Source organism: Notechis scutatus, chromosome Z (genome assembly GCF_049901735.1).
Source record: "Notechis scutatus isolate UNSWTSFEM ecotype Mainland chromosome Z, rNotScu1.2, whole genome shotgun sequence".
NCBI lineage: Eukaryota > Metazoa > Chordata > Lepidosauria > Squamata > Elapidae > Notechis > Notechis scutatus.
In genome coordinates this window covers 2,210,014-2,226,298 of record NC_142025.1, presented here as the reverse complement: position 1 = coordinate 2,226,298, position 16,285 = coordinate 2,210,014, and the positions used below count along the sequence as shown (strand labels likewise).

Here is a 16,285-nt window from a genome sequence, read left to right as displayed (position 1 = left end):
AGATACATGGATTTCAGCTTCAGAATTCCCCAGCCAGCATGCTTTAAGGTAAATGGACTTCAACTCCCAGAATTCCCCAGCCAACATGCTTTAAGGTGGGTGGGCTTCAACTCCGAGCACAGCTGGCTAGGGAATTGTGGGAGTTGAAGACTAAACATCTTTAAGTTGCCAAGGTTGAAAAACACTTGAACGGGGCATAATACCCAGATCTAGAAAAACAATCCATGTTTATCCATGTCTCCTCTTATGCTAAATAAAATCAAACCAGGTTATTATGAATTTATTTCTCCTGGCATCAACTTCCAGACTGCATAATCCCTTCTCCAATCCCTTCTCAATGCTTCTATCATGCCAGGGGCATCTTTAATTTTTTTGTGTGGATGGGGAGACATAAACAAGTGAGTCAGTAAGTTAAACCAGGATATCTTGATTATGGTCTGTGGCATCTGCTTGTAATACTGTATTATTATGTTTGCTATTGTTTTTCAGGTCTGTAGAGTCACATCAACTAGCAAAGCAGATATGAATATGGGTGAAAACACAACTTTGAATCCAATTCTCTCCCTTCCATAGGTAGCCAACCTTAAAAACGTGACTTATGACCAGTTCTCGCACTTACGACCATCGTAGGATTTGGGCACTTGGCAACTGGCATGCATTTATGACATTTGCAGCATCCTGGGGTCACGTGACCCCCGTTTGCAACTTTCTGACAAGCAAAAGTCAACATGAAGAGCCGGATTCACTTAATGACCATAAGATGTGACTTAACAACAGCAGCAATTCACTTAACAACCGTGGGAAAAAAAGTTTGTAACATCGTGTGCAATTCACCGAACAACAGCAGCAATTCGCTTCAGGACCACTGGAAAAATACGATGTGACTCACTTAACAACCTCCTTGCTTAGCAACAGAAATTCCAATCCCAGTTGTGGTCGTAAGTTACTTGTAGCGGGAAGTTTTTGGCTGTGGGGGAAAGGGTGTTGAGCACACAAAGGCATTCCTGCAAATCGACAATTGTGTAAGAATGACATTCTTTTTGCTCCTGGGTGTGTGTGTGTGGCCAAGGTGTGACATTGTCTCTTTATTAACAACACAATCTGTTGTACAGTTTTGGTTTGGGCCAGGTGTGGGATTCAAATTTTTTAACAACCAGTGCTGTGGGCATGGCTTGGTGGTCATGTGACTGGGTGGACGTGGCTTGGTGGTCATGTGACTGTCTGGGCGTGGCCAACTCAATATCACTCGCATCTCCTCGCCTGGCCTCTCGTGACTGTGGGGATGCTGCAACAGTCGTAAGTCTGAAAAATGGTCATAAGTCACTTTTTCAGTGCCAGTGAATGGTCACAAGCAAAGTACCAGCAAAGGAGGGGAAAAAAACTCCAGAGAAGTTCCCAGAGACAGAAAGTCCAGTCCTGCCAAGAACGGAATAAGGGTTAACGGAGAGGCAGTTTCTGTAAGCAACACCAGAATGTTTCCTTCCTGCCTTCCTTACAGGATTAGCCCAGTAATTTCTTCTAACAACCGGTTCTCCAAACTGCTTAGAATGTTAACAACCGGTTCTAGCGAATAGGTGCGAACTGGTAGAATCCCATCCCTGGTTTGGGCATTGCGAATGGGCTCACTCATTTTGGAAGCCTCTTTTTTCCCCCAACAGCTTTTGAAACCAGAGTGGACACACTGACCCACAAACGGTGAGCAAACAGACTTTCTATTTCCTGGCCTCCTTTTAAAAACTTAGCAACCACAACCTCAAAAAAATCTAACAATGGGATGAATGCACCTTAAAAAACAAGGTGCGGAAAATCGCGAATCCCGTCTGTTTGCAAAGTCACTAAGCGAATCACACGGTCGTTAAGTGAATCTAGTTTCTAGTTAAATCTAGTTTCGCTTGTCAGAAGGTTGCAAAAGATCACATGACCCTGGGACCCAGCGACCATCATAAATACGAGTTAGTTGCCAAATGTCTGAATTTGGATCACGTGTCCACGGGGATGCTGCAACGGTCGTAATTGTGAAAAATGGTCGTAAGTGCAAGGACCGGTTGTAAGTCACTTTTTTCCGTGCCGTTCTTACTTCGGTCAGTAAATAAACTGGTTGTAAGTCGGAGATTAGCTGTAGTCCGTCACAGCTGGAGGCTTTCAAGGGTTGGGTGGGGCACCTTACACAACGCGTTAATTATGCAAGCTCTTTTTTAAAGTTTCTAGACCTCACCCTTCCTGTGCCCTGACACGATGTCAACGCAGCCTCTTTCCTTAATGATTAATTACTCAGACATGTATTTACAAAGCCTGAAGGTGCCTTGGGGATCTTGTACACAACAGTTATCCACCTTGGTGTAAATCAAATAGTTCAGTCCCAGCCAACGGGGTTGCCCGTATTTTGGGGACTTGAGTGCGATTTCTGACTTGGTTCTCTCTTCCCAGCAGTTGGCAGAGGAATAGATTCCCCCCATTCTCTGGGAGGGTTTCAAAGATGAGACTGGACAGCCATTTGTCTGGAATGGTACATAGTATATAAGAATAATTTTATTGTCACTTTGAATGTACGCTAATCGGCATAACCTTAAAACAGGGGTCTTCCAACTTGACAGCTTTAAGACTCGTGGACTTCAACTCCCAGAATTCCTCCTCCTCCTCCAGTCATGTCAGCTCAGGAATTCTGGGAGTTGAAGTCCACAAGCCTTACACTTGCCAAGTTGGAAGACCCTTGCCTTAAAATGAAATCCTGTACATTAAAATGAAATTTAGGGTCTTGAGTAGGGGAGGGGATTGGACTAGATGACCTCCGAGGTCCCTTCCAACCCTATGATTCTATATTCTCTCTCCCCGGCAGGCCTGGTTGGGTCATTGCAGGCAGGTTTAGCCACGGGGTAAAATTCCTCCTTTAACAGGCTACAGGCAAAACAAGCATCCCTTGAACTTACCGCCTATTCATTTAGTGACCGTGTGAAGTTACAACGGCGCCGGAAAAAAAATTCGACTTATATGACCGCTTTCCACGCTTACGACCATTGCAGCATCGTCGCGGCCACGTGATCAAAATTCGGACGCTTGTCAATGGACTCACATTGATGACAATGTCCGTGATCCCCCTTTTTGCGACGTTCTGATGAACAAACTCAACGGGGAAGCCAGATTCGTTTAACAACCATGTGACTAACTTAATGACTTGCAGGGATTCCCTTAATAACGGTGGCAAGAAAAGTTGTAAAATGGGAGGGGGGAGGGGAACTCCCTGAACAACTGTCTCATTTAGCAACAGGAAATTTGGGGGTCGATTGTGATCGGGGGCTACCTGTAGAGGGGGAGGGGCTAGGGATCTGCGCACCCCAAGGCTCCTCCCTGATGCCAACCCCATCTCTCTGTTTTCGGCATTTAGCTGAAAGAGAAAAATATGAACACACAGATTTTCCTCGACTTGCACCCGTTTGTTCAACGACGCCACTGAAAAGAAAAGGACTTAGGACTGGTCCTCACAGTTGCGACCACCGTAGCCTCCCCCCCCCCCCGTTGTCACATGATTGCTCTTTTGGTGCTTTGCAGCTGGCCTGGGCTAATGATTTGCAAAATCACTTTTTGCACCCTTTCCCCTTCGTTTAAGGATAGCACGATTCGTGTAACAACTGCAGGATTCGCTTAGCAACCGTGGCAAAAACAAGGGTTAAACTCGGAAGCAACTCAGGTCACACCTGCCTTGCTTGGCAAAGTCGTAAGTGGAGGACTGTGTGTGTAATGAGGCTGTTTGACTAAAGTGAAAATGAAAAGAAGAGGAGGAGGAGGAAGAGGAGGAGGAGAAGACAGATGGAGGGGGAGAAGATGAAGGAGAGGAGGAGGAAGAGGAAGACTTGAGGCTTTCAAGAAGAGGCTGCCATCTGTCAGAAATGGTGTAGGGTCTCCTGCTTGGGCGGGGGGTTGGACTAGATGACCTACAAGGTCCCTTCCAACTCTCTGTTAAGAGGAGGAGAAGATAGAGGAGGAGGAGGAGGCATACAAGAGAGAGGAGAAGACAAGGGGGGGAGGAGAAAGAGGAGGAAGACAAGAAGAAGATGCATAATGAGAAGGAAACATAGACAAGAGGAGGAGGAGGACGACTGTGGAGAGAAGGAGGAGGAAAAAGAAGAGAAAATAGACCAGGGAGAGAAGGAAAGGGGCAGAAATGGGAGAGGAGTAAAAGGAGCAGATTAGAAAAGAAGAAGGACCCCTAACCCACCCTTGGCACAGAAGACTCACCTTACGCGCTCCTGGATTGCTCAGCTGACATCGTCTCCGTCTGGTTGGCCCATCGGGGAAGGGAGCATGCAAGGTTGCGCCCTCCCCTCCGCCTCCCCACACCCAGTTCCTCTTTCCTCCCAGGACACATCCAGACACGCCTCATTCCTGGCCCAGGAGAAACTCCACCAGAAGCACATTTAGAAGCTGCTTCTCCGCTCCTGGAGCCCCTCAGGTTCCCCCAGAGACCATCCTCACCAAAAGCCCAGCCCCGTGGCCACAGAGACCATCCGGATCAGGGGTCCCCAAACTTGGCCCCTTGAAGACATGTGGACTTCAACTCCCAGAAATCTCCAGCCAGCTGGCCAAGGAATTCTGGGAATCGAAATCCATCCCTCTTAAGGCGTGCAGGCTGGGGGATTCTGGGAGTTGGAGTCCTCCCCTCTTAAACCATGCTGGCTGGGGGATTATGGGAAGGGAAGTCTTTTTGGGGAGCAGAGGGCACAGTCATTCAGAGTTAGCCAATTTCAGACCTGAGGACTTCGACTCCCAGAATTCCCCAGGGCGGCTGTGTGCAGAGGGGGAGGGGTTGAACCAGTCTCTGCCCAAATAAATTTTCATAAATGAATAAAAATAAATAAATTGTGAAATTGCAAGGTGCCAGGGTTATGTGCTTTAAGAGGGGTGGACTTCGACTCCCAGAATTCTCCATTCATCATGGCTGCCTGAGGAATTCTGGGAGTTGAAGTCCTCTCTTCTTAAAGCATGGCTGCCTGGGGAATTCTGGGAGTTGAAGTCCTCCCCTCTTAAAGCACAGGGGATTCTGGGACATAATCCACCCATTTTAAAGCATGCCGGCTGGGGGATGCTGGGAGTTGCAGTCCACCTTTCTTAAACCACATGACCGTAGGACGTTGCAATTTCGTAATGCCGGTTTCCAAGCACCCAAATTTCGATTATGTGTGCATGGGGATGTTGCAACTGACATCCCAGTCGGTTAAGTGAGTTTTGCCTCATTTTGCAACCTTTCTTGCCTACGTTGTTAAATGAACCGTTGCAGTTGCTAAGTCAATCGGTTATTAAGCGAATCTGGCTTTCCATCGGCTTTGCTTGTCAGAAGGTCACAAAACGTAACACTCCCACAAGGACACTGAGACCGTCATCAATATAGAGGCCAAGAGTCCGAATTCTGATCATGCCACTACGGCAGGAATCTCCAAAGTTGACAACTTTGAGACTTGTGGACTTCAACTCCCAGAATTGCTCAGCCAACACGACTAGCTAGGAATTCTGGGAGTTGAAGTCCACAAGTCTTAAAGTTGTCAAATTTGGGGACCCCTGGACTGAAAGGAAGGCGCAACAGACATAAGAGTGAGCACTGGCCATAAGTCAATTTCCCCCCACTCCTGTTGTAACTTTGAACAGTCACTGAATGAAAAGTTTAGTTTCCAATACAGCGTGTGACCTATTATTTTACCCTGTTTAGTAGCAGAGTCTGCCATGACACAGGGACATAAATCATTGCAGTTTGATCTAATTGCAACGTTTTTATTTCACCGATCCTGAGATTAATTTGGGCCCTTGATACGAATCCAGACAATTGCATTTCTTTGAGCCCCTGCAAACCGCCCTTCGTATTTGCATAAAGAGAAAATTTTAGGGTTGTTTGAGTAATAAAGGAAACTGATCAAAACTTAATCATGTTGCAACACATCTGTTTCCCAGCCGGCCGGAAGGCCAATCTGAGGTTGGGGACAAGCCACATGATGTCACAGGCGGACGGACATGAAGCCATCATGCAAATTATGTGGATAACGTCATTTGCCTGGAGAGGCCCTTTTCCACTTGAGGGTGCCTATAGGGCTTTCCTGGGGTGGGGGTTAAAGGTTGCAAAATGGGAGGTGGGGTGTTATCACCCAAGCTCCAACATTTTGACTTGTGTGGCAGGTTGATTCCCCCCCCCCAAATGGGGAAGGGGTCCCACAGGATGCCATATGTGGACAGGCAGCCGAAGCTGGATTGAAGAAACATAAATATTGTAACCTAATAGAAGGAGAATAGAAAGAGAAAGGAGGAGGGAGGGAGGCAAGAGAGGGAGAGGCAAAAAAGAGGGAGAAAAATAGAAAAGAAAAAAGAAAAGGAAAGAAGAAAGAAAGAAAGAAAGAAAAGAATGGACAGAAGGAAAAACAGAATAAGAAAGCAAGAGAGAGAAAGAGACACAGAGAGAAAGCGAGAGAGAAAGAAAGCAAAGAAGAGCAAAAGAGAAATAAATAGAAAGAGGAAAAGAGAAAAAAGAAAGAAGGAAAGAAAGAAAGGAGAAAGATAAAAGGAAAGAAGAAGAATAAAATAGAGAAAAAGAGACAGGGGAAAAGGGAGAGGAAGAGAAGAGAGAAAGAAATGAAAAGGAGAAAGAAAGAGAGAGAATTAAAGAGAGAAAAGTAAAGAAGAAAGCGGGCAAGACAAAAAGAACGAAGAAAGAGAAAGAGAAAAAAATAAATAAGGGAGAAAGAAGGAAAGAGAAAATGAAGAGAGATAGAGAATAAAGAAATCTAAAGAGGGAAAGAGAAAAACAGAGAGAGAAAAGAGACGGAAAGAAAGAAAGGAGGGAAGGGAAAGAAACTGAAAGAGAAAAAGAAAAGAAAGAGAAAAAGAAAGAGAAAAGAAAGAAAATAAAAGGTAAAAAAGAGAGGATGGAAGGGAGGGAGGGAGAGAAAGAAGGGAAGGAGGGAGGGAGCAAAAGAAAGAAAGGGAGGGAGGGAGAAAGAAAGGAAGGGAAAGAAACTGAAGGAGAAAAAAAAGAAAGAAAGGAAAGGTTAAAAAAAGAGGATGGTAGGAAGGAAGGGAGGAGGGAGAAAGAAAGGAGGGGGAGAGATAGAGGGAGAGTGAAAGAAAGAAATAAAGGAGGGAGGGAGAAAGAAAGGGAGAGAGAGGGGAGAGAGAGGAGGAAGGAAGGAAGGGAAAGAAACTGAAAGAGAAAAAGAAAAGAAAGAAAGGAAAGGTTAAAAAGGATGGTAGGAAGGGAGGGAGGGGAGGAGAGAAAGAAAGACAGGAGGGAGGGAGGGAGAAAGGAGGGAGAGAGAGGGTGAAAGAAAGGAAGGAAGGAGGGAGAAAGAAAGGAAGGGGAGAGATAGAGGGAGAGGGAAAGAAAGAAATAAAGAAAGGAGGGGGGAGAAAGAAAAGAGGGGAGAGATAGAGGGAGGAAGGAAGGAAGGAAGGAAGGAAGGAAGGAAGGAAGGAAGGAAGGAAGGAAGGAAGGAAGGAAGGAAAGCTTAGTGTGGGACTTTCTGTCTCCTGTGCTCCCATATTGTAGCCAGCCAATAAACCTCCCTTAATTTTTCCAAGAAGGCGCCTGCAAAATAGCCCCACAGCTGCAGGAAAGCAGACCAGAGGCCACAGAAAAGCCACCAGTCCCATGTGAGTCAACCTGAGTCAATCGCTCACTCCCCCTTCCGAGCCCTGATGAACTTCTGCATCAGAAATGCCCAATTTCAAAAAAAATGAGCAAAATCCCCCAATTTCTCCCTGGCATGAAAGGACCTCACAATGTCCTTCAGAGGGACAAAACAGCCTGCAAAGAAGACTGGCAACTGCCAGGAACCCCGAGAGGCCAGCAGGACAACACCCACCATGATCCACAGCGCCTTCAGGAATTCAGCCTTTGCAAGATTAGGCCTTCAATTCTTTCCCTATCAATTTTCCCTTGCTCCACTGAACGCAAAACAAATATACTTTGTGCATTTTTTAAATTGTTGTAGTGGTTCTTAAATTGTTTTGATTTGTTTTAGGATTTGAGAATTGCAAACCACCCAGAGTTACTTGGTTAAATGTGGTGGCAATAGAGAAAGAAAGAAAGAAAGAAAGAAAGAAAGAAAGAAAGAAAGAAAGAAAGGAAGGAAGGAAGGAAGGAAGGAAGGAAGGAAGGAAGGAAGGAAGGGAAGGAAGGAAGGAAGGAAGGGAGAGGGAGAGAGGGAGGGAGAGAGGGAGAGAGGGAGGAAGGAAGGGAAAGAAAGAAAGAGGGAGGGAGAGAAAGAAAAGAAAAGGGAAGGAGAAGAGATGAGATGAAAGTAGAGGAAAGGTAAGGAAAAGAAAAGGGAAGGAGGAAGATGAAGGGAGGGAAGGAGGTACTTTTTCCAACCAGATATTGACCCTTTTGTATTTACTTAGTCCTCTAAATTCCAGCCGTGTCCAGGTGTGTCAGGATGGTGGCCTGGTTACATCAACCATCTTGACAGTCTGCCCTGTCCGTGGGGTCAGTTTAATTTTGGGGTCCTTGTGTGCTCAGAGCTTGGTGGTTTTCTAGCGCACGTTTCATGTCCCAGCTGTGGACGTCGTCAGCAAACCCTACTAATTTTTTGTGATGATGTTCTCTGGTTGGGTGTCAAAATGTCTGTAAGAAAACCATGAACCTAAGAGAGCACTAAGGACCCCACAGTTCTCCCCTCCTCCCCCTCCTCCTCCTCCTCCCCTCCTCCTCCTCCTCCTCCTCCTCCTCCTCCTCACCTCCACTCCCTCCTAGCACTGATGATGTTCCCTAGTTGGGTCAGGAAACATCTGCAAGGAAACCTCCAAGCTCAGGGACCATCAAGGACTGCAGAGTCCTCCTCTCCTTCCTCCTTCTCTTCCTCCTCCTCTTTTCCACAACCTCCACTCCCACCTAGCACTGATGATATTCCCTAGCGGGGTCATGAAACGTCTGCAAGGAAACCAAAGGACCCCAACAGTGGTTCAACTTTGAGCTACAGATATTCTACTTTATCACTTAGTTACTTATTTTCTTTTGTGTCTCTCCTTCCTCGTACAAAGTGCGAATCCCTGCATTTCCCTTCATCTTAAGGCACGCCCTTTCCCCAAACCTCTTCATCCCTCCGGATTTTTTTTTCCCCCCAGGCTCGAAAATTGGATCAAACGGGTGAAAGAAACCAACCCCCGTCCACCGTGACTCAACCGCTGGTCCCAGCACCCAGGCAGCCTCAAGAGAAGCGCTGCAGGAATTTTCCGCTGAGAACGAGGCAGAAAAACGGAAGCCTCTGGGGAAATGTCACATTCTCGGTGGAAGACTTTCCAGGGCAAGGTTGCAAATCGGTGGTGCTTTACAGAAGGGGGAAATGGTGGGGGTGGGAAAACTTACAAGGCGAATCCCACCTCCTTCATCTAAGGATTAACTGCCCTTGTTGAAGGTTACGCGGGGCTTTCTCAGCTGTTTTCGGTAGTCGTGGAAAACAAAGAGAGAGGAAAAGCGTGGCCGATTTTCCCACGCAGCCAAAAAAGCATGGGAACCCACTCAGAGGGAGGTTAAGGCAGGGGTCTTCCAACTTGACAGCTTTAAGACCGGTGGACTTCAACTCCCAGAATTCCTCCTCCAGTCGTGTCAGCTCAGGAATGCTGGGAGTTGAAGTCCACCAGTCTTAAACTTGCCAAGTTGGAAGACCCCTTGGGTTAAGGTGTTGTGATGGTTTATCAGATAAGTACAGTTGTCACTGGATGCAAACACTTCTTCCCTCCCTCCACTGCCCTTCCCCTTTCTTCCTTCCTCCCTTCCTCCCTCCCCTTCCTTCCTTCATCCCTCCATTCCTTTCTTTTCTTCTTCCTTTACTTTTTGCCTTCCTCTTTTCCTCTTCCTTCCTTCCTCTCCTTCTTTCCTTTCTCTCTTTTCTTCTGTCCTTCCTTTTTGCCTTCCTCTTTTTCTTCCCATTCCTTCCTTCCTCTCTCTCTCTCTCCCTTCCTCCCTCTTTTCCTTTCTTCCCCTCCTTTCCTTCCTTCGTTTTCTCCTGTCTGTCTCCCTCCCTCCCTCTTTCCTTTCTTTCATCCCTCCCTCCTCTTTCCTCCTCCCTTCCTCTTTCTCCCTCCCTCCTTCGTTTTCTTCATCTCTCTTCCTCACATTTCCTTCTTTCCTTATATACATATATATATGTTTTGCCTGCCTCTCCTTCTGTGCTTCTTCCCTTCCTTCTTTCCTTTTCCCTCCTTCCTTTCTTTCCCTTCGTTCTTCCCTCTCCTCCTCTTCCCACAGCAAAGCAACCCCACCTGGGCTGAAGCAGGCATCCGCGGCTGTGTCTCCCTCCAGCTTTCTGCTCTGGCTCTTCCTGGTCACAACCCACAGCTCACGTGCTCCCGGGGCTCTTGTGTTGCAGGAACTCCGCAGCTCAGCCAATCTGTCTCAAAGGTTGACCCAGTGCCCAAGGAAAGAAAGAAAAAAAAGGGTGTGGGTGGGATCCCACAATGCACTGCAATCACATTCCACTTGGCCCTCCTCGAAATTCTTTGGGGAGAAGCCAAGACTTCTGACTTCTTGGCGAGGAGGGCACACACAGTCACCCAGAGTTAGCCATTTGCAGACCTGAGGACTTCAACTCCCAGAATTCCCCAGGGTGGCTGTGTGCAGAGGGGGAGGGGGTTGAACCAGCCTCTGCCCAAATCAATTTTCATAAATAAATAAAAAATAAATAAATTGTGAAATTGCAAGGTGCCAGGGTTATGTGCTTTGAGAGGGGTGGACTTCGACTCCCAGAATTCTTCATTCAAGCATGGCTGCCTGAGGAATTATGGGAGCTGAAATCTTCCCCTCTTAAACCATGGTTGGCTGGGGGATTCTGGGAACTGAAGTCCTCCCTTCTTAAAGCATGGCTGGATGGGGGATTCTGGGAACTGAAGTCCTCCCTTCTTAAAGCATGGCTGGATGGGGGATTCTGGGAGTTGGTCCTCCTCCCCTCTTCAACCATGGTTGGCTGGGGATTCTGGGAACTGAAGTCCTCCCTTCTTAAAGCATGGCTGGATGGAGGATTCTGGGAGTTGAAGTGCACCTCTAAAAATTTCTAAACACGGCTTTGTAGACGCCAGGTTGAACCGGCCTCTGCCCAGTTCTGCTAAATATAGGCAAGAAAGAGGAAACAGGAAAAGATGGAAATTAAATCACCGCAGATTCCATCAAAAGATGAGCAGGAAAACAAGCAAAGGTTGCACACTCTCTCCTCTCTCCTCTGCAAAAACAATTCTGAATAAACATGCGTGCGACAAAGATGGTAAGATATTCTCTGCACGTTACCTTTTAAAATAAAAGGTTGAAATCCTGCTAATATTAAATCCTGTAAAAATTAAAATACAGTTAATAGGGAAATGAAGCAGGGAAGAGGGAAATGTGGGGTATGCGGGGGTGGGTGGGGAGGAACAGAAAATACGGGTAGTCCTCGACTTACAGCCACAATTGAGCTCAGCATTTTTGTTTCCAAGCAAGACTGTTGTTCACTGAGTTTTGCCCCATCTTATGACTTTTTTTTAGCCACAGTCATTAAGTGAATCCCTGCAGTTATTAAAGTAGCCGCACGGTCGTTAAGTGAATCTGGCTTTCCCATTGACTTTGCTCGTCAGAAGGTTGCAAAAGGGGATCGCCTGACCGCTGGGACACTGCGACCGTCATAAATATGAGTCAGTTGCCAAGCGTCTGGATCACGTGACCCTGGGGGAGTGCTACGGCCGCCGTAAGTGTGGAAAATGGACACAAGTCCCTTTTTCCAGGGCTGTTTTAACTTTCAGCGGCCATTTGACGAACTGTTGTAAGTCGAGGACTTGCATTAACTTCCAACTTTTCTTCAGGGCGGTAGAATAAAAATTCTAAAAACAAAGACTCCACTCACATTTTTCCAAACTGAGTTGGGGACCTGAGAAATGAGGTGGTACTGCAGCAGCCTCCAAGGAGTCCTTGACTGACAGCCATTCGTTTAGTGACCGTCCGAAGGTAGAACGGTTACTAAACGGTGAAGAAATTGACTTACAGCCAGACCTCACACACTCCCAGATTCCCGTGGTCACGTGACCTTTTTCCTCCTTCCTCTTTCTCTCCCCTCTCTCTTCTTTCTTTATTACTCCCTCTCTTCTTCCTTTGTCTTTCCTCCTTCCTACCTTTTTCTCTCCTCCCTTCCTTCTTCCCTTCTTCATTACTCCCTCCCTCCCTCCCTTTCTCCTTCCTTTCTCCCTCCCTCTCTCATTTCTTCCTTTCTTCCTCCTTTCTCTTTCTCCTCCCTTCCTTCTTCCCTTCTTCATTACTCCCTCCCTCCCTTTCTCCTCCCTTTCTCCCTCCCTCTCTCATTTCTTCCTCCTTTCTCTTTCTCTCCTCCCTTCCTTCTTCCCTTCTTTATTACTCCCTCCCTCCCTTTCTCCTCCCTTTCTCCCTCCCTCTCTCATTTCTTCCTCCTTTCTCTTTCTCTCCTCCCTTCCTTCTTCCCTTCTTCATTACTCCCTCCCTCCCTTTCTCCTTCCTTTCTCCCTCCCTCTCTCATTTCTTCCTTTCTTCCTCCTTTCTCTTTCTCTCCTCCCTTCCTTCCTTCCCTTCTTCATTACTCCCTCCCTTCCTTTCTCCTTCCCTCCTCATTTCCTTCCTTCCTCCTTCCTACCTTTTTCTCTCCTCCCTCCCTTTCTCCTTCCTTCCTCCCTCCCTCTCTCATTTCTTCCTTTCTTCCTCCTTTCTCTCCTCCCTCCCTTCTTCCCTTCTTCATTACTCCCTCCCTCCCTTTCTCCTTCCTTTCTCCCTCCCTCCCTCATTTCCTTCCTTCCTCCTTCCTACCTTTATCTCTCCTCCCTCCCTTTCTCCTTCCTTTCCCCCTCCCTCCCTCCCTCCCTCATTTCCTTCCTTCCTTCCTTCTTTTTCCTCCGAGAAGCAACCCAGCCAGCTGAATGGCCCCAAATCCCCTTTTCCAATCTTACCCCAGTCGCCTGCTTGACCGGTGGTGACCGCCTTGCACCCCAAGACTGAAAACCTGCAGCTACAATACAGGGGCTGCCCAACACGTCGAGATGCTGCCTTCCTTTGGAAAAAAAAATAATAATAATGCAGGCCTGGACTAACTGAATCACATCCTCCCGGGGAAATGCCCTGCCCTGAGCAAGAACCGTAAAAAACAACCAAGATATTTGCAGCCTCCTGGCTCCCTGGATCAGCCGAGAAAGGCTGCCTGTAAGCTAACCTGGGCTAATGAATTAATCTAATGGCCCTGCCTGGGCAGTGACAGGACAGGGACAAAGGGGGGGGGGGAGAAGCTATCGCTCCTCCAGCCGAAACAGGCGCCAGTTTGCACCAAGCTGAGCCACCGAAGGGAGATGGCCTGGGATCCGAACACTCGAAGCCCCCTCTGTCCGTTTGGAGGGTCACCCTCCATCCTGCTCTGCTACTCCAGCACTGCCTGGAGCCAGCTAATTCAGGTGGAGGAAGAGGTGGGGGAGGAATATTTGGGAGTGGGGGAGAAAGAAGGGATTGGGGTGGGAGACTGAGGCGGGGGGCGGGGAGATGGATGGGTGGGTCCCTGGGTGGAGAGACCCTCATCCAGGATCGGCAAAGGATCAGGGGTGGGTGCAGGGGATCCAGAAACAGAAAATAATATTTGTAGCTCAGGAATGAACGGCAGGGTCCTTTGGTGATCTCTTGAGGTTTGGGGATTTTCTTGCAGGCGTTTCGTGACCCAACTAGGGAACGTCATCAGTGCTAGGAGGGGTGGAGGTGGTGGTCGGCCCCTCTTTACATACAGTAGCTTGGCCTGCCAGTGTTGGCCAAGGTGTGGTTTTCTCCTTGGTAGTACTTTGATTAGGGTATTGCCCTCTGATTGACTGTTGTCTGGTGCTGGACAGGATGTGCTGTGATCTGATTGTTTCCTTTTTCTGGTCTCTTTTGAACGGTGTGTAAATGTGGTTGATCTCTATGTGTCTGTTGATTGCTGAAACTACCAGGCTCAGAAAGCAGCAAGGACTCCACAGTCCTCCTCCTCCTCCTCCTCCTCCTCCTCCTCTCTACAAATTTCCCTCCCTTCTAGCAGTGATGACATTACCTAGTTAGGTCATGAAACGTCTGCAAGAAAACCACCAGGTCCAGTGTTCCCCAAGGACCCCTAAATTCAAGAATATTGTTGTGCCAAATTCTCTGGAGTCCTAATCTAACAGCAAAGAAGCTCAGGGCAGGATTGTCAAATCTAGGTTGCAGATATCTGGATGACCACTAGATGCCAGCAGAGAATTGGGGAGGGATGGAGATCTTTTGCCCACTACCTACTGGCCATCACATTTTGTCAACTCAGATCCGATGTTCAAAGAAGCTAATGGTGCCATTCTTGTTTTTAATGTTTTCACTGTTTGAGTCTCAGTGGTTTCATCTGATTATCTTTTATTTTTTGATAGGGTGACACCCAGAGTTGATTGAAAGATGAGGCAGGTTATATAAATGTTTTAAATAAATAAAATTAGCAATGAGATGAACTAGGCTGCAGGTTAAGATTCCCTAAATACAAGTAGCCCTCGACTTACAATAATTCATTTAGTGACCTTTTGAAGTTACAACAGTACTGAAAAAAGGGACTTATGACTGTTTTTCACACTTACGACTGTTGCAGCTTCCCCATGGTCATGTGATCAAAATTCAGAAGCTTGGCAACTGACCCATATTTATGACGGTCGCAGTGTCTCAGGGTTACGTCATCCCCTTTTGTGACCTTCTGACTAGCAAAGTCAATGGGGAAGCCAAATTCACTTAACGATCGTGTGACTCACTTAACAACTGCAGGGATTCACTTAGCAACTGATTCATTGAACATCGGTGGCAAGAAAGGTTGCCAAATGGGGCAAAATTCACTTAACAACTATCTCATTTAGACTCAATTGTGATTGTAAGTCGAGGACTACCTGTATTTAGTTTTGCATTGCAAAAATCTGAATTTTTCCATCAGTCTGAAATCCAATCAACCAGTTTTAACAGTGGTCCGTCATAAAAGAAATTCACTGGTCGGGGTTTTTATTTGAACTAAGTTTAGCCAAGAATTTTGCAAACAAAAGGGAAAATTCCTAAGAAACAACAAAAGGTATTTAATTGAGTATCAGATAAGTTGCAGGAAATCTCCAAGAAAAATGTACTTTAAATCTTTAAAAGAGAGAGAGAGATTTTCAGGAAATTCTGGATGGTTTAGACTTTCAGCACTGTGGCTCTGGGGCCTGAATATTTATTTAATTTAAGGTTTGCAAGGGCCCCATGAACCCAAGGGAATTATTTTTATCCCTCTGTTGTTTCATCAGCAATTTCTATTCCAGATTAAAAATGCAGAGAAAAAAACTCACTAACTATATTTATTCTCCTCTGTTTGCAAATGTTTCAGAATCTCTGGTCTTATATTTTAGAAAGACTTTAGGAGTCAACAAAAATAAAATAGAAACAGAAAAAAGAATTAGGAAGAAGACGAGATCAGGAAAGGAGCAAAATTAGGAGAGCAGAAGAGATAAAAAAAATAAAGAAAAAAATAGAAAAAGAAATAATGTCTGACTTATTTCTGTACTGTGCAAATGAAAAGCACATGAAACCTCTTGCTGTAAAATTAGAGGAATATTCTGTAATACAGAATATTCTTAGAATCATAAATGGTTCTAATTGTCAGATTCCACAATTAAAATTTTGTTTCTTCCAAGCAAAAAGTAGAAATTCTAGTCCTCAAGCCACAGTTCTTATCCTAAAACCGAGATTAATTCCACTGAAAATAGGTTTATTTTGGAGAAAATATGTATTTTCAGAGCAAGGAAGTAAGGTTTTCCTGGGAATAAGGGGCTCTGAATTTTACCGCTAAGAAAACAGATCTAGGTTGTAATCAGATTGGGGTAGACAGTTAAGTTGTAATTCAGGTAGTCCTCATCTTATGACCACAACTTTTAATCTAAACCAGAATTAGGGACCAGAATTTCTATTGTTAAACAAGGTGAGTCACACCTGATTTTTTTATGCCACGGATGTTAAGCGAATCGCAGAAGTTCACCAAATTATGCAGTTGATGAACAAATCCAGCACTGACTTTGCTTGTTGGAAGCTGGCTTGACTTGATCAGTCCTCACACTTACAAACATCACAACATATCCACGCAAACGTGATTTTAAAGGTTACCGGAATATATTTACAACCATTGCAGCATTCTGGGATTTGCGATGTTCCCAGCTGGCCCCTGACAAGCAGAATCGATGTGGGAAGCAGGATTCATTTAATGATCATGTGATTCACTTAACAACTGCAGGAATTCGCCAATCAACCGTTGGCCAAAAAGTAAAAAAAAAAAAAAAA

The 16,285-nt window shown here is 46.1% G+C and overlaps 2 protein-coding genes across 3 annotated transcripts in view; one reads left to right on the top strand and one right to left on the bottom strand.

Moving 5' to 3' along the window:
- Positions 1-10,404, bottom strand: part of ALS2CL (ALS2 C-terminal like) — a 51,797-nt gene extending 41,393 nt beyond the window's left edge. The window contains 1 exon segment of the mRNA XM_087947214.1: positions 10,237-10,404. Coding sequence (XP_087803340.1) covers positions 10,237-10,254 — 18 coding nt within the window. The 5' untranslated portion in view covers positions 10,255-10,404.
- Positions 10,405-13,081: 2,677 nt separating this feature from the next.
- Positions 13,082-16,285, top strand: part of TMIE (transmembrane inner ear) — a 28,880-nt gene continuing 25,676 nt past the window's right edge. For both annotated transcript variants that reach the window (XM_087947212.1, XM_087947213.1), the window contains exon 1: positions 13,082-13,404. In XM_087947212.1, the coding sequence (XP_087803338.1) occupies positions 13,303-13,404 (102 nt within the window). In that variant the 5' untranslated portion in view covers positions 13,082-13,302. The remainder of the gene's footprint in view (positions 13,405-16,285) is intronic.